The 23,278-nt window shown below is 39.8% G+C and overlaps 1 protein-coding gene across 1 annotated transcript in view; it reads left to right on the top strand.

Annotated features, from left to right (window-relative positions):
- Window positions 1-23,278, top strand: part of arhgef10la (Rho guanine nucleotide exchange factor (GEF) 10-like a) — a 138,876-nt gene that overhangs the window by 55,325 nt on the left and 60,273 nt on the right. Inside the window, exon 13 of the mRNA XM_037678961.1 lies at window positions 3,610-3,710. Coding sequence (XP_037534889.1) covers window positions 3,610-3,710 — 101 coding nt within the window. The remainder of the gene's footprint in view (window positions 1-3,609; window positions 3,711-23,278) is intronic.

The raw sequence follows: 23,278 nt of genomic DNA, 5'->3' as shown, positions 1-23,278 counted from the left end.
TAAACCTAACCATTACATACCTGACCCTAAACCTAACCATTACCAGTACATACCTGACCCTAAACCTAACCATTACCAGTACAAACCTGACCCTAAACCTAACCATTACCAGTACATATCTAACCCCAAATCTAACCATTACCAGTACATACCTGACTCTAAACCTAACCATTACCAGTACATACCTGACTCTAAACCTAACCATTACCAGTACATACCTGACCCTAAACCTAACCATTACCAGTACATACCCAACCCTAAACCTAACTCATCCTCTAACCCACCTACGGCACTTCCCGGGCTCCGCAGTGGGTTCTCACATTGTAGTATTTGTTCGGGGAAAAAAATGGGCGTTACAAGGTAAAAAATGCAAAGCCCCGCCCATACCGACCCCCCCCCCCCCCCCCCCCCCCCCCCCCCCACACACACACACACACTCTTTATTTAAGTCCCACAAATTAAAATACTGTTTTGCATTTTAAATTGAGAAAATCTCAAATATGTTTTGTAACCTATATAATTTCTTACAAACGCCTTTTTTGATAAAGCTTTATTTTATAGAGTGGTAGTAAAAAAAGACAAACGTTGATTTGATTATATACTTTGCATGTGCTGAATGAAACCAGAATTCAGAGCAACAACCTCACAAAAAAACAGAGCACCAAAAAGAAAATGAATTTTTTTCCACTTCATGGGAATTTGGGTTTAATACAGCAGAATTTTACGTCAGAGCATCTTCTCGCCTCGTTGAGGCTTTACAGCAGTTCAGTCCGGTGTGCTGGGGCTTTATGATTTCAGCCTCCACATCAATATTCAGGCCGTGCTCTGACGATCACGCAGGCTGGTCACAGTAAATCGCTTATAGGTGGGCATCAGTACTCAAAGGGGGGGAAAAAACCACTAATGTGTGGGCTTTGTTGGCACAAGCAGCCGAGGCTCTGATCAGTTAGAGCCTTTTGGAGCCAAATCAAGCTTTGGCACAGTTGGAGACCAGATCTCACATGTGTGAAAGAAAAAACAAAAAAAAAACAAAAGCCAGAACTGAAGAATGACAGAACGATACTGCCAACAACAAATTAAAGCTTTTAAACAAGCCACGTCAAAGCATGCATGCAATTATAAATAATAATTTTACATATGTTAACTTTACTGGGTACTGAGGGTGCATATTTATTTTGCACAAACATTTTCCTGAAGAAGAGTTGCTTTAAATCAATAAGTCTCTTACCTGGCTTGAAAGCAAGACAAGGCCACGAATATTGAACACCTAAATGAAACAGGATGTGAATATTGTCATGTGGCATGAAAAGTGAAAGAATGAATGTTTTGCCTTGGAAATGGGTAACTATTGGAATCAATTGTACAATAAATTAAAACCAACTGCACTCACCAACCTTTAAAGAGGAACAACAATAATGAGGTAGGTTGTCTTCCAATCAAAGACTGGGTGTTCAATTTTCACCCACAGTACATAAAAGATATCCTGCTTTACCGGATTGGCTTGATGTAGTTTGCTTATGGTCATTAAACATGTCAAAATCATACATTTATGTAATTAAATATGCATTTTCTTTCTGTCTTCATATAGTAAATTAGAGATAGTAGTGCAAATATGTTTATCTTTATTTCAATATGGGACTAAGATGTATGTATGAAATAAAAAAAATGCTAAAATTGTTCTTTGTCACACGGTGAAAACAAGAGGCCAACCAAGGTAACTTGTTTTCCTTCCTAAATCTTTTATGTAACATATTGGAGATACGTTTTTACACCCACAGACCAAAGGGCGATGCCTTTTGACACATGAAAATTACTTTTTTTTGCAACTAATTCAAAGCTAATTCACATCTCGGAGTTTATAGGCCACAGATAGTAGGCTAAATGTGTAAATAATAATAAATAAATAAAAATACAATAAGTAGGGCTTGTTTGAAAGGGATACCAGAAACAAATGTCTTCAATTGAAAACAACAGCCACTGTAGGATACTGCTGCTGTTTTATGGCTCATCAAATATCTGCATGCTTTATTTGTTCAGTAACAATTTCTGTAAAAATGTTATCTTATTATTTAAAAAATATATGAAAAAGATTCAGTTAAAATGACTTAAAGGGAAATATTTATTTTAAGTAAAATTACAGTAGTCAGTAGGCAGATGTACAAAGATGTCACTCCCCCCCCCACCCCCACCAAAAAAAATAAATAAAAAATCATTGTGACTATCCTTACGGACAGTTAATTTCCACTGTAACATCACGGCAGCTGTTTTAGAATGAACTATGAGCAGTTAAACACAGACTCTTTGACCAATTAAACAAATATACTTGTTTTAATTGTAATTCTGTTTGCAGTAAAAACTGCCTGTGGCCTCCTCCTCCTGCGTCCTGCAGCGCTCTTGTCCCTGATTTTTTCTCAGTGCGTCATGACTCACCACGGATACAGAGGCTTTATGGGTTTTCAACCCCCATTTTCTTGATTTGTGCTTATCCACTGTTATCCTTACAAAAGGCTTTGTCCAAAACAATGAAGCCACAGCTGGTTAAGGCTTCTAATGGAACAAACATTAATTGTGGCGACACTTTCCCTCCTTTCCTCACTCTGCGGCACACTGCAGTTTGTCAGGAATATAGGCTGTTTAAAGATATTTTTCCTTTTAAAAATACATTGCTTGTTCGCAAAATATGGACCTGTTAGAATTTACCCACGTGTCCGTTCTTAGCAAGATGGTTCTGTCTGTAGCTTTTGTTTTAGCTCAGAGTTGGATTTTCATTTTCTTGCCAAAGGTTTGAGTAACTCTTTGTTTCAAAATTAAATTAATTAGTGACTTGGTTTACTTTTACAACCAACAAGCTTCTACAGTTGTATGGAGAACAGAGGTTGTCCGACAATAGGAAACACAGACTGTGTTGGAATTGTCCTAAACATTTGGGGGGTATTTGTAGTTTTATGATGACACTTCGTAATGAGTGGGCTCCATTATCAAGACAACCTCAGAACATAACTTTTTCTAACAGATGTCAAAGTCCATGCTCAATAATCCAGGTATACAATCCAACAATGTTCAGTCAGGTCATCTGGTTGGTTTCTTTTTTTGTGCTGAGACGTTTCACCCTCCATCAGGATGGCTTCATCAGTCTGAGGAATTGCCAAACAAAACTGCTTCTCCCCCAACAACCTATTCCAAAGTGGAAAAAAAACCCAGTTATGTTGGTGCTAAGATGGACTCTGGGGCATGCCCTCTCCTCCAGTTTCCGCCCTTTCCCTCGTCGACAGTCATGTCAAACTGGTTCAAAACACCAAAGTCCATGCTCAATAATCCAGGTATAAAATCCCACAATGTTCAGTCAGGTCTTCTGGACGGTTTTTAAAAGTAAACTAATGGATATCAAAATTAATGTATTGTTACAGCCATACATGGGATGAGACTGAACTGTAATGTATTCAAATGAGCTGAACAGAATGAGATCAAATCAAAATTAATTTATGCATGTATTACATTGTGTTTGTATATGTGCTTTATTTTCCACCAACATGTCTGAAATGGAGTATCAATCCATATGTGCATGCATCCTGAGCCTCTGTTTGTGTGTGTATGTGTGTTCTCCTGTAGGTCCGGGCGACCCGTTAGTTTCATGGTGGTCTTCAACACTCCCAACCCCCTTAGTAAAATTTCCTGGGTCAACCGTCTGCACTTGGCAAAGATTGCACTGCGTAAGCATACACAGCATACACAGTCTCTCGTGCACGAGGAGGATTACTGTGTCATTTTTATTAAACATGATGATGCAATGCAGTGAAATGCAATAACAGTGTTTCCAGTCTAAGGCTCAGATCATCATCAGAGTTTGTTTCACCTACTGTTGGTGCACGCCTTGTGTTGCTTTTTATGTAACAGTAAAAAAAAAAAAACAAGGATCTTGGCTAGGTCACTGAAATGTTATAGCCTCCGGGAATATAGCCTATTTTTACACTCACCATCCATTTTATTAAGTATACCTGCTATATTGCTTGTTAACACAAATAGCTTATCATCCAATTACATGGCATCAACTCAGTCTCTTTAGGCATGTAAACATGGCGAAGACAACTTGCTGAAGTTCAAACTGTGCATCAGAATGGGGGGTAAAGGGGCTTTAAGTAACTAAATGTGGCACGATTGTCGGTGCGAGGCGGGCTGGTTTGAGTATTCCAGAAACTGCTGATCTACTAGGATTTTTACACAAAACCATCTCTAAGCTTTAAAGAGATTGGTCCAAAAAAGACAACATAACAAAGAGTCTTGTTAATGCTAGACATCAGAAGAGAATGAGCAGGCTGGTTTGAGATGACAAAAAGGCAACTGTAGCTCAAATAACCACTCAAAGATATGCAGAATACCTTCTCTGAACACACATGTCAAACTTTGACACATATGGGCTACAGCAACAGAAGACCGCACCAGGGACCACTGCTATATTGTTTCCCAAGAACAGGAAAGTGAAGCTATACGTAATTCACACAGACTCATCAAAATTAGTTCAAAAGATAGAAAAAAAAAACATCCTGTGCTAATGAGTCTTGATTCACTGAACTTCAACGGCCTACACACCCACAACATCTCAATCCATTCTATCACCTTTGGGGTGTGGTAGAACAGGAGATTCACGTCATGAATGAGAAACTGAAAATGTTGCATCAACTGTGTGATCATGTCAGTATGAACCAACATTTCTGTTTCCAACAACTTGATGACATGGATAATTAAAACAATTCTGAAGGCAAAACGGGGGGTGAGCACTGGCAAGGTGCACCTAATTAAGTGGCCGGTAAATGTATTTGCATTAACTGTCTATATGTGTAAAATCAAACAATAATGCTAATTCCAGATATTGTTTTTTTCTATAGAAGGACTCTTAAAAACCTTTAGTGTTTTTCAAACATCCTCTTTAATTTTAGTATCTCTTACAAACCTTTCCTCAACTGGTGTTTCAAAGTTTTTCCCCCTTCCAATTCTGGACATCTCATTATGGTGAACTTTCAGCACTGAAAACACAACAATAAAAAATAAATGCCCAGACCTGACCCAACAGGGAGCAGAAGAGGTCTTTTATTTATTTTTTTCTATTTCCCTAACCTCTGTCCTCTAACCCCTGCCTCACTGAACCCAGTCTGACCAAGCAGAGCTTTGGGTCTCCTCTCTCTATGGGTCTTCAGAGGTTCATTAATATGTGCCCTTATCTCATAGCGAAAGCATACAAGGCTACATTATTGTGGTATTTTGATTGTGATGAAATCAGTGTTTAACCCACTCACCACCTCTGTCTTCTCTTCTCATTCTTGTCTGGTTCTGATGTAGCCCTGAGCACCTTTTTCCTCTTCACCTCTGCTTTACTTTGTGTTTGCTGTGCATGCTATTTTTCTCTCAATACATTCCTGCTACACTGAATGCTCTGGTGCAGCCAAGATTGAATTGAGCATGGAGGAGGTTTATCACTGCAGCTTCACTTTTATTGCATTAGCTTCTTTCATCACTGTAGTGAGCAATAGTACATAAGTATTCAAGGTGTTTGATGAAGTCAGTTAAGCTAGCTGAATGAACAGTTCATCAAATGTTATGCTTAGATGACCGAGTTAGAGCTTGAACTATTTTTTTATGATTTAACATCCAAGTGAACTTTGAGATTTTATGTAGGCTAGTTGCTTAAGCTGTGTTTAGCAAATGGATCGAGCCTTGAATCTGAAAAATGAAGCAAATCCCCCCCCCCCCCCCCCCAATGTTCAGTAGGGGGTGCTGGAAAGAACTACCATCTACTAAAACTGGTGTTCCATCCTGTTCTTTGAGATCCACTATCTAGCATGCTTTAGTTGTTTTCCTGTTTCAACTCACCTGATTTATTGCTTGAATTACCTTTTCAACACATCCTGAAGTTGTGTGGAAGCCTGTTAAACACAATTCTATTTAAATCAGGTATGTGGAAGTAGAGGGACATATAAAATATACAGAATGGTGGCCCTTGAGGTCCAAGATTGGACACCAATATTCTAGAAGATGTGTCTACTTCTTGCTTTGTGACCTCCATAAACTTTTCCTATATGGTTTTATGTAATAGAGCGCAAGAGTGTTTTTTGAACTCTGCTGATCCCAATAAAAGTAAATTAAATGATATAACAGGGGCATGGTTATATACTGCATGCTATATATGAGCTTGTGTGTGTTTTGCAGTTCTCAGTCAGATTCACTCACTTGAAGTTACTTTTTACAAAAAGCACTGTAGTATTTCCCACAAGCTGGCAAAGCTGTAGTATCATAGTTTGACCTGTTTTATACCCAGAGTAGACAAACTGACAGTGAGAAAAATTGCCATGTAAAAAAACGTAAGTGATCTTTATTTACAGTTAGTGTCAATATAAGCAGGAGCTCAGGATGAATTTATTTGTTAGTTACAGGTGAGGAGAGAAGGAAGAAGGATTCCAACAATAGGTGGTTCAAGAGGTGATGTGGTGAATATTGGTACATAGGAGAATGGCAGGATGGAAACTCACGGACTGACCTAGTTAGATGATGAGGCAATAAGGTAAGTGGTGCCAAGCTCTAGAGCTCATAGGAAGGTAACTCAGGGGGTGCTCAAGGCAGCAGAACTTTCATAGGTAAGTACTCAGGACTGGAGAAAACACAAATAATACAGGTTAGTAGCATCTCATCAGAGATAAGGATTGCATAGGGCTGATGACTTGTTACCCAAAGGTCTCAAATGTTCCAGTGGAGATGTTCATTCAACCTTTATTTAGACAGGTAAATCCCATTGAGCCTCGAGGACTCATTTACAAGAGAGACCTGATTTCAACAAAAAATGATGACAACAATGGACAACAACGACAACAATAGACAGTTATAAAAAGGCATACAGATTTTTTAATTTTTTTTAACAAATAGGATGGCAAAAAAAAAAAAGAAAAGTAACAAAAAACAGCTAGATTCTGAGGTGAATGTAGAAAACTAAAAACAGGAACATGTCTGCATTGGTCCCTGCCAGGAGTCCAACAGATTCTTAAAGCCATTTAGAGAGGTCAAGGTTGAGATATACTGAGCCACAGATCCTTAAATACAACAGACCTCTTAGAACTAGATCAGGAACATGTGTGAAAGGTAAGCTCCATCCTGCCACTCATATGCAAGACTGTGGCTAGTGGTAGAAAAACAGAATATTCACAGTAATCCCCCCTCAAGAATTGCTTGTAAACAATAAAAAATGCTTCTCGGGATGCTGTTTATAAAAAACTGTGATGAGACCAGGACAGAGGATGAAGCATCTGGGGATTCAGAACCTTTATTTGGGACTGTTGCCCTCTCAATCCACCAGATATTGAAATCCTGACCCCTACGGTGTACATCTAAAATGTGATTATTTTGACGATGACGATGATGACGATGATGACGATGATGAGGAAGAAGAAGAAGAAGAAGAAGAAGATTTTTTTTTGTCAGGGTTCAGGGACTGGTGGAGGGAGATAGAACAGGTGGTTTAGAGGTATTTTTGCAACAGGCTTGATCTGAGACGCATGAAAGGTGGAATGTATTCTCATAAAGGAGGGTAACCGAAGTCTGATGGCTGTGGGGTTGAGTATTTCAACAATGGGAAAAGGACCGATGAACCTAGGGGTGAGTTTCCTGGGAGTGCCTTTAAGTGTAATGCCTCTGATGGAGAGCCTTACCCTTTTGCCCCACCTTGTAATCTGGAGCTGGTGTGCTGTGTCTGTTTGCCAACCTCTTACTTTGTTCCACAGTGTTAAGGAGGGCCTTTCTGGTTTGTCGCCAGATCCTGTGACACCTGCAGAGATGGTGCTGGACAGAGGAAACTATGAAATCAGACTCCTGGCTAGGGAACATTGGAGGTGAGTAGCCCATAGAGGTTTGACATGGTGACCAGTGGTGGATGAAGTGTGGGTGTTGTGTTCATAGTCGATCCAGGGTAATTGCTGACACCATGTGGACGGGTTGTTATTGATCACTTGTCAGTGCAGCCTGCAGCTCCTGGTTGCAACTTTCGTATGGCCATTCGACTGTGGATGATAACCAGATGTGAGATTGGATGTGGCTCCTAAGGCTTGACGAAAGGCTCTCCAAACCTGAGAGATGAATTGGCGACCTTGACCACATGGATTAAAGCTTTCAGTTGCTGCATCAGATTTCCATCATTTTGAACGTGGCCGGGAAGGATTTCCGTCATCTGTTAAAATAAGGGGGGTTGGTGGAGGAGTGTGTGTTTTCTTATGGTCCTGATAACGCCATCCAATCTAATTATGATACAGGGGTTAAACTGGTGCTGCTTTCAACCATTGAAAATAACCAGAACCACAGCTTTTCTCAGTTAGAGCAGAGCAGAGCAGGCCGTGTTGTCTGGTTCATGGTGAGCCAGAGTTTGAACAGCATAGAGAAATTGCAGGTGAAAGCTCACCTGCAGCAAGCCAAGGAGAACGCATTGCTACCCTAACGGAGCTGCCCACCACTTCATGAGGGTGATGATGACATGTAGTCAACTATTAACCATCTACTTAATAAACGTATCTGTTCGCACATGACCGGTTCAATGCAGCCAGGAAAGATATCTAAATTGATGCACCATCACCCCTATTCCCTCCTCCTGTGTCGCACCCAGACATCCCGGAACATTTGTATCTAAAATCTAAGAGGGTGCTTGGGTAACCTCTAGGTGTAGAAAAGATGTCTGTCAAAAAATCTTTTTCTGCTTTAATCTCTCTGATCAGACACTATCCAAGGGGATTCCATGTAACTGAAACATGTCGGGTCAAGAGTTGAGCAGTCTCCAACACTGAGGAGAGCTTGGGAAGAGGAATGAAATGGCCTGCCTTGGAGAACCTGTCAATTATAGTCAAAATAACTGTTACCCTCAGAGACTGGTAGACCTGTGACAAAGTCCAGGATGATGTGTGACCAAGGATGTCCAAGAGTAGGTAGTGGTTGCAACAAACCAGATGGGGGTTGGATGTTGTTTTTGTTCTAGGAACAAGTTGAACATGTTGCAACAAACTCCTTTGTCTGTGGTTAAGGTAGGATACCAGAAATGTCTCTTAGTAAACCTTAACATCTGGTCAATACTAGGGTGACAAGAAAACTTCAGTCTGTGGATCCAGTTAAAAAAATTACATTTGTCAGCTTCAGGGACAAATATGCTTCCAGAGGGACCAGAACCAGGATCGGGCTCTTTCGGCTGAACCTCTTTAAGGTCTTTTTTATGACCCATGTCATAACCCCAATGGTGCAGGTTGCAGGGAGGAAGTTCTCTGTTTTGGATTGGTGAGCAGATGAAAACTGACAGGACAGGGTTTCAGGTTTTACAGTTCTTGAATCAGGTCGGTAGGTGATGGTGAAGTTGAACCTGGCAGATAATAGGGACCAGTAAACTTGATGGGAGTTCAGCCTCTTAGCATTCTGGAGGTAAGCTAAGTTCCTGTTGTCTGTCCAAATGATGAATGGGATCTCTGAACCCTCTAGCCAACCATTCCTCCAAGGCTAATTTTATGGCTAGAAGTTTCCGTTTGCCCACGTCATACTTCTGTTCTGCGGGTGATAAACATCGAGAGCAGAATGCACAGTGGTGACGTTTATTGTCCAAGTCTTGACTCGTCTCTGGTGTAGTTTCATTCTACTGTTGTGCTAACCAGGATGGGACAGCAGGTCAAGAAGAAGCGTGTATTGTTTTTTGTTTTACTGAGTTTTCCTGAGTTTTCATTTTTACTTTCCACTGTATTAGTTTCTCTATATTTGCACACAATAATAAAAAAGTCACTCACAAAACTATCCTTATTTTTCACTGTGCTTCTGACTACATTTTACATTTGGAGTGTAGAGGTGCGTGTGGCATGTGGTGCATCTGTAGACTCTCCAGCAGCGCTTGCTGTTTAAGGCACGAGTCAGAGTGACATCAAAGACATCAGTCCGGGAGCAAAGGAAGCTCTGGCTGCAGCGAAGTGCTGCATCTCCAGCCTTTCCGTGCTCACTTTAACAGCACCGCAGCAAGTGTACTGATGACGAGGGCAGCATAGATGCTGCACACTCATCTCATTTCCTATAGCTCTTTATGAACAGGGGAGAAAAACTAAACAAAATCATGCAAAGTATTTCTAGCTGCCAAACCATTAAGAAAATATGTATTTTGCAATGTATTCCTCTTTGTCTAGACCATCCATACATAAGAAGCACATACTGATAAAGATAATTTGCAAAGAAGGGATTTGTAAGTATGCCTTTCTTACTCATTGAGCCTAAATTACTTCAGTAAACAGAGTTTATTTGGCATTCAGTTGGAGAGACAACAGCAAATAAAGATTTATTAAATTTTCCTCCCTCTATTGCATTTTACACCTGTGCAAAGCACCTCAACACAATGGATAAAATGCTAATCAAATGTAAATACAACCCTTTTCCAATCATGTTTATTCACTTCACTTCTAGCATCTGTCTGTGTTTGTTGTGCTGCCTCGTGGCTTTAAGTGCTTGCCTCAGATATCGCTCTTGCAGGGTTGAAGATAAACTTGTAATGTTTATCTCTCTTTGACATGGAAAAGTTTTACACTTTTGACACATCTGAGCTTGTGGAATTTTAAGGATTTTAGAGCTAGTACCAATTTTCAGGGCAAGCTAGTCATGTTTTCATAAATAAAATTCGGTGGCTCCTTTGTCAAAATGACAAACAGTCAAAGCTTCGAGGTGTCAAAGGAAAGTATTAACATAAGAAAAATAAGTTACACAGTCTGGACGGGGAGATGTTACAAATGTTTGGATGGTGTTTGAAATACTAATCTTAAGGCACACGTTTAAAGAAATTACAAACCATTTTTCAACCTAATTATGTCACTTGTTCTATCATTGATTAACAGCACATCCATAATTTTGAATAATTTTAAATATTTATAAATGTTTTCATTACATCTGAAATATTAAATAAAATCCTGTTTTCTTCTCAGAATGGCATGTTTTATTTAGAAAGAGATGAATTTGTGAGATAATATTTTGCATGTTATTGTACACATGAGACTTGAATGTTCCACTTTCAGATTGCTAAGTTTTTTTTTTTTTGTCAACCAAATAGAAGTAACTTTTTTTATTATAGCTATAAAGTCACAACCTTACAGATTAAAACAGTGTAGTTGTAATTAGTTGCTCAAAAATAAGTAGGCATGAAAGTAAATACATTAAATGCATTAAATTGCAAAAGCTGAGGAAAAACACATTTTTTTTATTTTCTTCTAAGGAAACCATCTGAGGTATTTTATGTTTTCTTTTATGTTTACCTTCCCTTAATATTTGCTGTTAGAGGGGTTCTATAAATGTTATTTTATGTTTATCTATTGAAGAGGTTTTATCTGTGTATATACAACATTATGCACAGAGCTTGCTGCAATAGTAGTAAAATAGGGCAGTAATAAATATGAATCATAAATGTCAAACTTGAACTAGGTGTAAGCTCTCTTCCAGATGTATAAGACTGAATTTTTTTTTTAATCTTAGATTTTTAGATTCTTATCTTAAATCTGCTGAGACCTGCTCCAATATTAAATGTGAATAATGTTACAACATAAAGAAATAATAGCAAACTACATAGTCAAATTGAAAAAAAGTCATAACACTGTTTTGGCATGGCTGCCTTAGAGGAGTTGATGGAGGAGAGGGCGGGCCCCAGAAACTCTTATCACCAGCAAACTGTGTTTTTTTTTTTTATCACTATGGGAGTGCGGCGCTTGTGGGACTCCAGTTTGTTTGTGGCTCCTCGGACTGAAGAAGTCCTTTGGATGAAGGATGAAACATCTCAGAAAATATAGAAACCGTCCAGATGACCGGACTGAACACTGTTTGATTTGTATCTGGATTATTCAGTTCATTTCATTTTATTTATATAGCACCAAGTCACAACAGAAGTCATCTCAGGACACTGAACAGAATATATATATATATATATATATATATATATATATATATAAATAAGTTAATAAAATACATTCATAACAAATAATAATTTAACATTATTTATCTGAGGAGCAGACTGCTTGGAATTTAATTTCATCACAGAATTCTCATCTTGAGCGAGCGAGAAGGCGACAGTGGAAAGGAGAAACTCCCTCATCGGGAAGAATCCTTTAGCAGAACCAGGCTCAGGACAAGCGGTCATCTGCTTCGACCGGTTGGGTTTGAGAGGAACAGATACACAATGGCAGGTCAAGAATCACATGTTAAGATAGAAATAGTATCAAATGAAAACTATTCAATTTTAGCAAATGATTTAAGGAAATTAGGTCAATTTGTCCTTTAGTAATCTAAGCTTAAAACAGCATAACAAGCCAACCCCAACTATTGGATTTATCAAAAAAGGAAAGTCTTAAAACTGGATAATGTGTCAGCCTCACGGACAGAAACTGGAAGTTGGTTCCACAAGAGAGGAGTCTGATAACTGAACCTCCCATTCTGCTTTTGGAAACTCTAGGGACCACGAGTAAACCTGCAGTCTGACAGCGAAGTGCTCTGTTAGGAAAATACGGAACAATAAGATCTCAAATATAAGATGGAGCTAGGTTGTTGAGAGCTTTGTAGGTTAGAAGTAAGATTTTGAATTAAATTCTGGACTTGACAGGGAGCCAGTGGAGAGAAGCTAAAACTGGAGAGATGATTATTATTATTGAGCATGAACTTTTGTAGTAACACTGTTCTTTTTTTCACACATAAAATGCATTGTGTCATAAGGTAATGTTTAATCAGAGTAAATATTTAATGCATTGTAACCATCCATCCATCCATTTTCTTTACCCGTTTATTCCATTTTTGGGTCACGGGGGTCGCTGGTGCCCATGTCCAGCAATCACTGTGCGAGGGGCGGGGTACACCCTGGACGGGTCGCAAGTCCATCACAGGGACACATAGAGACAAACGAGACAAACAACCATTCACTCTCTCACTCACACCTAGGGGCAATTTAGAGTTACCAATCAGCCTAACATGCATGTTTTTGGACTGTGGGAGGAAACCGGAGCACCCGGAGAAAACCCACGCATGCAACGAGAGAACATGCAAACTCCACCCAGAAGGCCCCTGGACCGGGGTTTGAACCAGGGACCTGTTCGCTGAGAGGCAGCAGCTCTACCATTTGCGCCACCGTGCTGCCCCTATGCATTGTAACATACTGTTGATTAAAAAAACAATAATGTTACAGAAGAATCTGACAAAATACTCAGGAAATCCCATTAACCTGCTCACAGACTCCATGTTTTACTTAGGAATGAACATAAACCGTGTTCCAGCATGAAACCACTACTTCATTTATAATTTATTGATAAAATAGATGATAGTAAAATAGATTTCATTGACTCTGCTGGGGATCAGTATCAGCACCAGCCTGGTCAAGTTGACAATTCCATGTTAATTGTTTTACACCCACCTCTTGCCTTTCTGTTTCAGCAAATGTAATTACAAAATGGGAGTTGTTGATTTAATTTCACGGATGGTGTAGTGCCACTGAGACTCCCTTGTCACTTGCAGTCGTAGGCAGGTCTGTCCGGTGTTCAGGCGAGACCTACAGTTGAATCAGCATTTTAAACTCGCCCAACCATGCCGCTGTTTAGTTTCAGATGGGTGTCTTGCACTGAAATGTCCCTCAGTGGTGGACAACACAAGCTGCTAATGTTGTCATGCATGATTTAGTGAGTAATTAAATATCACAAAACTCATTTTCTCCAACTCATCTCCACACTGATGTTTATCCTGTTACCTCCAATTAGATGGAACACAGTGACAGCACTCTTCCTTTGGGTAGATTCCTCCATCACGTGTGAATATCAGTAGCTTTTAATGATACTTAAGCATGGTGTATTATTTATATACTGCCCATAAACAATTGCCATATTTTTAAATTTAAACTTTCTCTGAACAGTTTGAACTAATATCTTTTTTTTTTTTTAACATGTTCCTGTCTGGGATTGATGGCAGTAAAAATAAAAAATAAAACGGCAGATTGTAAAAACTACTTCCGAAGTCCAAAATCTACTTGATGTAATTTGGCAGAGTCAGGCTTTACACAATATGATACAGAAACCAAAGCTGATGAAGCTTTGCTAGTAAACAGCATTTGTCACTTTGTGGGGGCATGTGGAGTGGTTATGAGGCCTTGAAATAGAAAGTGAGAATTACCCTGCGGTGCTTCTTCGCCAGGACCCGCTGGGTCCATTAGGAACCTGGTGTGCCGCTGCATTCTTTAAGCCTATCCGAGTGGCCCTACTGTTTTTGAAGGGTTTTCGCAAAATAGCCAGAAGCACCGCCTAATTAATGGGCTTCCTCGCTGGAGAATTAATTGCTTCCTGCCATGCAGTCCCATCCCTTTCAGACAGGGTTAAGGCGGCTGACTTTGATGGCCCTCACAAGATGAACAAGAGACCGTCAAGTCATGAGAGATTGTCGTCGAGGCGTTTGAGACAGAACGAGAGGAATGAATGAGGTTGAAGGGAGGGAGATGTCGAAGGTGTGTGTGGTTATGTGGTTCGTGCGTCTGTGTGTGCAAGGGAGGAAGAGGTGGTTGGCGATGGGGTGGGGTGAGAGTAAAAGGATGATTGAGACAAGCAATCAGTCCCGCTGCAGGGTAGAGAGACCAAGCAGGAGGCTGTTGCCTGTGGTTACACTGCTAAGTGTGCAGAGCTTTTTTATAAATTATTTAAGTTTTTTTCATATGATCAATATGAGTGGAGTGTGACTTGGAGGATCTGGTGCACACTGAAACTCCTTAATCCACTGTGTGATAACCTATGCCATGTCAAAGTATACTGCACAGAGAAGAGAGAGAATACAAAGTCTACCCTGCTGCATGGGAGACTGAGTGGTTTATTTTCATTAGCACAGGGATTCAGATTGCTTGGTTTCTATGGTTACTGGTATCTTTATATCTGCTTAAATACGATTAGCCATACCTTACATCTTACTGTTATCTTAGAGCTGTTGAGTATGTCTGCTAAATTAGAAAGACTGAGAGCCTTCTTTGAACACTTTGAACCTAAACATTCAAGAAAGTCCACTCAAAACTTGTTAATTGGAAGCATTTTCTGTTGGCTCTGAAATTAATCTGTCAGACTGCAAAGATTATCTCCCTATCTTGCTGTGCTCAAACATGGGAAATGTTTATGATGAGTAAACATTATCACGGATTTAATTAGCAGATCCCACACTCGCATTAATCCATGGAAAATATCAATTGCAGTGGTAGATTTAATTAGCGTATATCTTTGCCCTTTGTGTCACCGGGGTTGATACAGCACCATGCTCTGCAAATTAATCTTCATCAGCAAAAGACTTGAAACAAAAGCATGGTTGGAATATCAAAACCAAAAATTATTATTTTTTGTTATGTGTGCCCAACCCCATGCACCTTCATGAGTTATAGTTCAAGATCTATGAATCAGTGCAACTCGATAAACCTGGCTTTAAACTTCTGGAATATCAGCATTTAAGTAGCTTGCTTGTAATAAACTTTCTTTAATTGAATAAACAATTCACATTACAGTAAAACAGAATAGTTATTTTGCAGTTTATTTCATTCACTTCACTACCATACCAATTTTAATGACCTAAAATGGTTACAAAGTCAACTTGCTCTGATTGTGATATTTACTTTTCTGAACTAAGTTGTTAAAGTTGTTAAAAACTAGGATTTTGTAACTTTTTGTCACTTCTCTAATGTCAGGCATTGCAAAGCATTTTTTGTGGCAACTGTTGACTTGGACTGTGTTAATTTTACTACTTAAAGCACTAGACATGAAAACTCGATACGTGTTTCTTTGGTTCGACAAAGAGAGGTAAGACTGTGTTGTTAACTTTGTCAAGTCTTGACATAAAATCTTGCGTCGGCTTTTCCCTCCTCAGGGGTCGCCACAGCGAATCATCCTCCATCTCACTCTGTCCTCTGTATTCTCTGTCCTCACCCCATGTCCTCTCTAACTGCAGCTTTGACAGACAATGATAAACAATCAGTGGCCCATATGACACAACATATTGGATGTTTTACATGCTGACATTAAATTTAATTTAGTTAAGATCTCTAAATGTTAATTTTATCAAGTTTGGTTACATGAGACTATGGTCAAGATGATGCAGTTGAGGTGAAGTGCAAAATGTGCTACCATATTTGTTGCATAATGTGATCTCAAGTATAATGCAAGCCCACATTTGTTTAGCATAAATGCATTAAAAAATAATCTAATCCTCATGTGTAATGCTACCCCAAATTCATGCATTTTTTGCTTTCTCAATAATCGGATGTTGCTGTCAGGAACTCCAAACTCCTTTGCTGCTGCATAGTTGTTGTTTTCTTCAGCATACTACACTGCCTGGCCCAAACAAAAGTTGCCACCAAAAAAAAGGTCACACACTAATATTTCGTTGAACCACCTTTAGCTTTCATTACAACATGCATTCACTGCGGCATTGTTTCGATAAGCTTCTTCAATGTCACAAGATCTATTTCCATCCACTGTTGCATTAATTTTTCACCAAGATCTTTCATTGATGACTAGGCACTAGGCATGATGGGTGCATCACTTCACCTGCCTCTCTTCTTACCCTGATGCGCCCATCACTCTGGAACAGGGTAAATCTGGACTCATCAGACCACATGACCTTCTTCCATTGCTCCAGAGTCCAATCTTTATGCTCCTAGTAAATTGAAGCCTTTTTTCCCCAGTTAGCCTCACTGATTAGTGGTTTTCTTAACATATCTGTTCAGTCCCAGTCCCTTGAGTTCCTTTTGCATTGTGCGTGTGGAAATGCTCTTACGTTCACTATTAGACATAGCCCTGAGTGCTACTGTTGCTTTTTCTTCGATTTGATTTCACCAAACATTTAAGTGATCGCCGATCACGATCATTCAGAATTTTTTTTCAAGCCACATTTCTTTCTCAAAGGCGATGGGTCCCCACTATCCTTCCAGTTTTTAATAATGTGTTGGACAGTTCTTAACCCAATTTTAGTAGTTTCTGCAATGCCTTTAGATGTGTTCTCTGCTTGATGCCAATGATTTGACCCTTCTTAAACAGACTGACATCTTTTCCACAACCATTCGGTGTCTTGCGACATGGTTGTTTAAGAAATGAGAAGAAACTCATTGCACCAGTTTGGGTTAAATAAATTGTTGCCAACTTAAAGATAATCACCCATGCTCGTACCTATTTGTTTAGTTAAATTCATGTGGCAACTATTTATTTTTTTATTTTTGGCTAGACAGTGTATGATTTTGAGCTTTGTAGCAGCGTCATAGGAAAACCGGTGTTTTGAATGAGAAGACATGTTCTAGCAGACGACTTTGCAGACCGTCAACCAGAGGGCGCCGGGGGAAAGCACTGCTATGGTGGTGACGCCACTGGGTGGCGCTAAGCTTTGGCTATCTCAGCTTAGATCAGCTTAGATAGCTTCGTGTAAGTCACCATTCTCCTGTACATGTTTTGTGTGGTGGAAAGTGAATATACAACCCCCAAATTTATGAACAATTTTTGGGGTTATATTATTTGCATGATACACAAATAAATATGCTATGTGTCAATGATGCAGCTTTCAGCCAATCATTATTCAAGCATGTTAGCAGCTTTTTTTTAAAAAACATTTCTTAAGAGTTTGATCCCTTCATTTATTCATTTATTGTGTGTGTGAGTGCGTGTGTGCATGTGTGCGCATGTGTGCGGTAACATTGCTTTCTACTACTACTACTATAAAAGCCTGAACACGTGGGCTTAATTTGGCAGTCACGTGCCAACAATCATTTATTTACCCAGAAACAAGAAGATTTGCTGATTCGCTACAGTTTGTTGCTGCACCAGCATCAGTCTGCCAGTTCTAATGGTTACACACCAGAACAGTGGCTCATAAAGCAGGGGAAGGGACCTCACTGTGGGCGATGAAACTTCATGTGGGGTGCATTTTAGTGAAGATTGCCTAAAATAATCAGAAAAGTTGGTAATTGCTTAATGGTACAATAATGGTGCTAAGATATTTATATGTCTTTATGCCTCTTTTTTTATTAGCATGCTAATGATTGTTGCACATACTAAATAAATAAATGAGATTTTACCTCGTTTAATGAAAAATAGTGAAAGAATTAAGCAAAAAGACACAAAAATTACCAAGTAAAATTCAGTTATGAATAAAAATGTTCTGAGCTAACCTTAAAAACGAAGAATTTGAATGTTTTAGTAAATGTAAATTTGTCATTTTTACAAGTGTTGCTCAACAAGTATTTATTTTGTGTGCGTTTTGAAGATGATGCCAGAAACGGTAAACTCTTTTTAAATTGGAAAAAATATATTTATCATCCTTTTATGATTGATACATTTCCCTGTGTTTAAAAAAACCCCACAACTAATGACAAGAAATACACCAATGAGACTGTACATGTGCATTTGGATGGGTCCATAAGAGCAAGAGTGTATAAGGTGTGACCTTGTTTCATGTCATTTTAAATGTAAGTTCAAGCCTGTCATTTATTTAATGTATTCATCCCCAAAGCTGTAAATTAAAATATTTAAAGTAATGGCAAAATATTAGTCTTACAGAACCAATTATATCCTTTGTCCCTTTGTGGTCTATTTGTGAATACTGATTATTAAATTTAGCACAAGAAGTCTGTACAAATGGAAATTTATTCCAAACTAATACATTAATTAGCTGAAAAAAGTTGATGATTACGCTGAGGTCTAGAGACCCCCTGGACATGGCGTCTCTGCTGCAGCTGTCTGCCCTCAATTAACCCATAAAGATCTCCTGCAACACGTAACTGTAACCACCCACGTGTGTAAAGGACATCCCAGGTCTTAATGTGTTAAAGTTTTTTAAAATGTAATCTCAGGGCTTTTCTGTATCCTGGTAAATGCTTTCTGGGCGATAGATGGCACATCCCCCACCTCCCTCCTAAAATAAATTATTAAAGAAGACCCCTCAACTCAAGATGATTAAAAATAAATTACTAAATGGTTTAAATTGTATTTACCCCTCTCTAAACAACAAACAAGCCTCCAGCATGACTGTCTTATCTGCATGTTGCACAAGAGATTAAGTGACTGAATGAATCAATGCTTAGAGCTTCATCTCTTGTAAAAGCTTAATATAACTGCATAATTAAAGTAAAGGTGAACATTATTATTGCAGCGTAAACAAACTCTTGACACATGTAATGTATCCTTACAAGTTTAGGATTTAAAAAATGCACAGCACTAAGCTATGACGGACAGTTTTTTTATTTTTATTTATGTGAGCAGCACAAGTAGTTGTTGAACATTTTTACAGTTACTGCAGAAGGTTGTATAACTCAAAAGTTTTTTGTTTTTTTTATCAGTCAGAATTTCTTGAAATGACAAAGTAAAAGTACACATATGAAATTTTGAAAATACAAAATCATCTTGAATCTTATCTTGAAATAAGTTGTGTTCAGTTGAGAACATGTGCCAAGCTGAGATAATTGGAGGTATTTATAGAATAGCATGCACATTGGCTCATATCAGGGTTACCAGTATTTCATGAAAACAAAATTTCATGAATTTTCACTGAGTTTTCTGTGTGCAAATCCTGAAATTTCAGGAGATATTCCAGTCACATAAAACACTTGGAACTTAGCATCTTAGGTGGCGGGCAAAAAAATTACAGTAGGTGTGAAGAAATATACCATATCCTATGGTAAGTGCATATAGCAATGCATCCATTCATCTATTATCTTTTACCCACTTCCTCCTTTTCGGGTAATGGGGGTCACTGGTGCCGATATCCAACTATCACTCTGCAAGAGGCAGGGGGACACCCATGACAGGTCTTAGGTCCATCACAGGGACACATAGAGACAACTAACCATTCACTCTCTGACTCACACTTAGGGACAATTTAGTTACCAATCAGCCTAACATGCATGTTTTTGGTCTGTGGGAGGAAACCTGAATACCTGGAGAAAACCCACGCATGCATGGAGAGACCATGCAAACTCCACCCAGAATTGCCCCACCAGCTGGGATTCAATCCGTTGCCCTTCTTGTTAAGAGATGGCAGCTCTTCCAACTGTGCCACCATGCCACCCCTATATAGTAATGATTCCTTTTAATTAATTTTGTTGTATAACATCAGAAATTAAAGTCACCATAGCCAATTGGTAAGGATGCATGCACTATGTGCACTGTAGAAGAAGAGCATGGACTCCATACTAGAATATAGTATTAATACAGGTACACTTCCAAATCTCAGACAATATTTTAATTCAATTCAATTCAAACATACTTTATTAATCCCAAAGGGAAATTAAATGTTGTTGTAACTCGTTATCCTCATTTCATTAAGAGATGTTATAGATACTGATGGCTGTAGACAGGAAGGATCTCTTGTAAAGATCCATCCCACAATGGATCCTAAGAAACTGGTTGCAGATGCCGTCTGATCTATCCACCCAGACTCGGCTGACCTCTCGGTTCCCCCGGGTTGTAGGACCGCCCGAATTCAGGGCAGAACTCCTCCCAGAGCGATGGCCACTCCTCCCAGCATTCTGCTGAGCTCCTCGTCGCTGTGGACAGCCCACTGTAGATGCCGAGGGACGATCCTGTCCTTTCGCTGTCATGAGTCGTTTTTCCTGCTAGTTCCAGGATCTCAGTGGTCATGCACTCGAGCGCAGCTGGTAGGTAGATGAGAATGCGTCCACAAAACATCCTTTCAACTCATTTGAAATTTGGGGCTGTAGCCGAGATATTATTTGAGCTTTTGATATGTTAATCAGCTGCTGTTGGTTGTAGAAAACTGCCTTGTTGCCATGATTACTCATTATAACAAATGTCCAAAACTAAAAAAGTTTCAGTAAAAATCCTTCCAGCTGCACAGCATCCGATACCAGAGGAAACAATTATCCAAAAAATGTGATTTACATCCAGAAAAAGATAAATGAATGTTTCCAAAAGCAAAATCTCAGAATGAAAGTAACAGAGCTGCTCCAACATGCAGCCACCTTGAGCGGCGCAATTCTAGAACTAGAATTCTAGAATTAGCAGATCAGTGTTTAAATTATCTGAGGTTTCCCTGTCTGGAAAATCTAAATGTAGTTTTCCCTAATTTCCAGTCTGTGGGAATCCTGCCATATACTGTATGTACTATCTAAAAAAAAAAGAACAAAGCACATGAGAGCCACAATCAGCCCATGAAAGAGATGACTCAAATGTTTCATATAAAACATGGAAATAAACTAAAAGGGCAGGGGTATTAAAACCTCCTAAAATATGGAACATTTCAAGGAGTGCTGCGGTTTCAATAATTACACACTGACAGCAACTACCAATACATTTTTACTGGCACTGCCTGCCCAGTCAAACTTAAAAACTGCTATTGGGCAGCTCAAAAAAGACTCTTTTATGCAGACTCCGAACATGAGCAAATGAAACGAGCAAATTCTGGCAGGGAGAGCAAACACATGAGGAAAATTGCAAGGTTCATGCTTTAAAAAAAGAAGTTCAAACATTAATGACATCCAGTCAATATTACAAAGCTAACACAATTCCAAAGGCAGAACAAAAATATGGCAAGGATGAAGCAGAAAATAGCAAATAGAATGGGAAGGCTAGACTACAAGGTACCAAAAAGTTCAGAAGGTCCAATTTGTAGTGGCATCCAAGGAATGTAACACTGAGTCAATAAACTAAAAACTGTGCAAGAATTGATAGTTGATACAGTACAACATGGTAGTTATTGTATGACAATTAAGTTTTAATAGCAGGGAAGAGGTTGTTCACCGGAAGAAGAGTTTCTCAGCCTGACCTCAGCTGAAGTGAGGAGTACTTTCAAGAGGATTAAGCCTCACAAAGCATCTGGCCCAGACACCATCCCCGGGAAGATGCTGAAAGACTTTGCTGATCAGCTCTGTGAGGTGCTGGCCAACATCTTTAACTCCTCACTTACCCTGGCAACAGTTCCCACCTGCCTGAAGATGGCCATCGTCATCCCAGTCCCAAAGAGCTCTACAGTGACTGGTCTGAATGACTATCGGCCAGTAGCCCTCACCCCGATAGTCGCTAAATGCTTCAACAGACTGGTCATGACCCACATCAAAACAACCATCATCATCAGTGAGGACCTTCACCAGTACGCATACCACGAGAATCAATCAACAGAAGAGGCCATCTCCTCTGTGGTCCACACTGCTCTCACCCACCTGGAGAAGAAGGACTCCTGTGTGCGTATGCTGTTTGTGAACTTCACGTCTGCATTCAATACCATAATCCCCCAGACACCGGTGGACAAACTACTTACACTAGGACTTAGCCCCTCCATTTGCAACTGGGTCCTAGACTTCTTAACAAACAGACCACAGTCTGTGAGGATCCACAACTTCTCTTCCTCCACCATAACCCTCAGCACTGGCTCCCCTCAGGGCTGTGTGCTGAGCCCTCTCCTGTTCACCCTGCTCATGCATGATTGTGGACCTACCCATCCAGGCTGTCATATTGTAAAGTTTGCAGATGATTCAGCGGTGGTGGGATGCATCACAAACAACAATGAGTCCAGCTACATGCAGGTGGTGGAAAACCTGAAGAGCTAGTGCAGGAATAACAACTTTCACATCAATGTGAAGAAGACTAAGGAGATGGTCATGGACTTCAGATGGAACAAACACAGCTACTCCCCCCTGAACATAAGAGGATCTGCAGTGGAAGTGGTCTCCAGCTACAAGTACTTGGGTGTGCACCTGAATGACAGCCTCAGCTGGGGCAACAAAACCACCAGCCTGATCAAGAAAGCTCATCAGAGACTCTACTTCCTCAGGCAGCTGAGGCGAGCTGGTCTGGGAAGCTCAGTCCTCACCTCCTTCTACAGGTGTGCAGTGGAGAGCATCCTGTGCTCCAGCATCAACATGTGGCATGGAGACTGCACAGCTGCAGAAATAAAAGCTTTGCAGAGAGTGGTGAAGGCTGCACAGAAGTCTGTTGGAGTCAGACTCCCCACCATCACAGACATCTACACCTCCAGATGCAGGAAGAGGGCCACCTGCATCATGAATGACCCCACTCACCCAGCACATGTACTTTTTTGCCCCGCTCCCCTCAGACAGGAGGTTGAGGAGCATTAAGTGTAGAACTGACGAACAGCTTCTACCCTGAGGCTGTTAGACTCATGAATTCCCTAATCAGGATTATCACAGTGAAAAAAAAAAAAAAAAATCACTGTAATGCCACTTGATTTTTGATGTGCTGCTGATTATCCATGCTTCTGATCTAATTCTGCTGATTTATTTCATGCTGCT

This window comes from Nematolebias whitei, chromosome 7, assembly GCF_014905685.2.
Source record: "Nematolebias whitei isolate Nwh7 chromosome 7, NemWhi1, whole genome shotgun sequence".
In the NCBI taxonomy this organism is placed as follows: Eukaryota; Metazoa; Chordata; class Actinopteri; order Cyprinodontiformes; family Rivulidae; genus Nematolebias; species Nematolebias whitei.
This window is presented reverse-complemented; position numbering and strand designations above follow the sequence as displayed.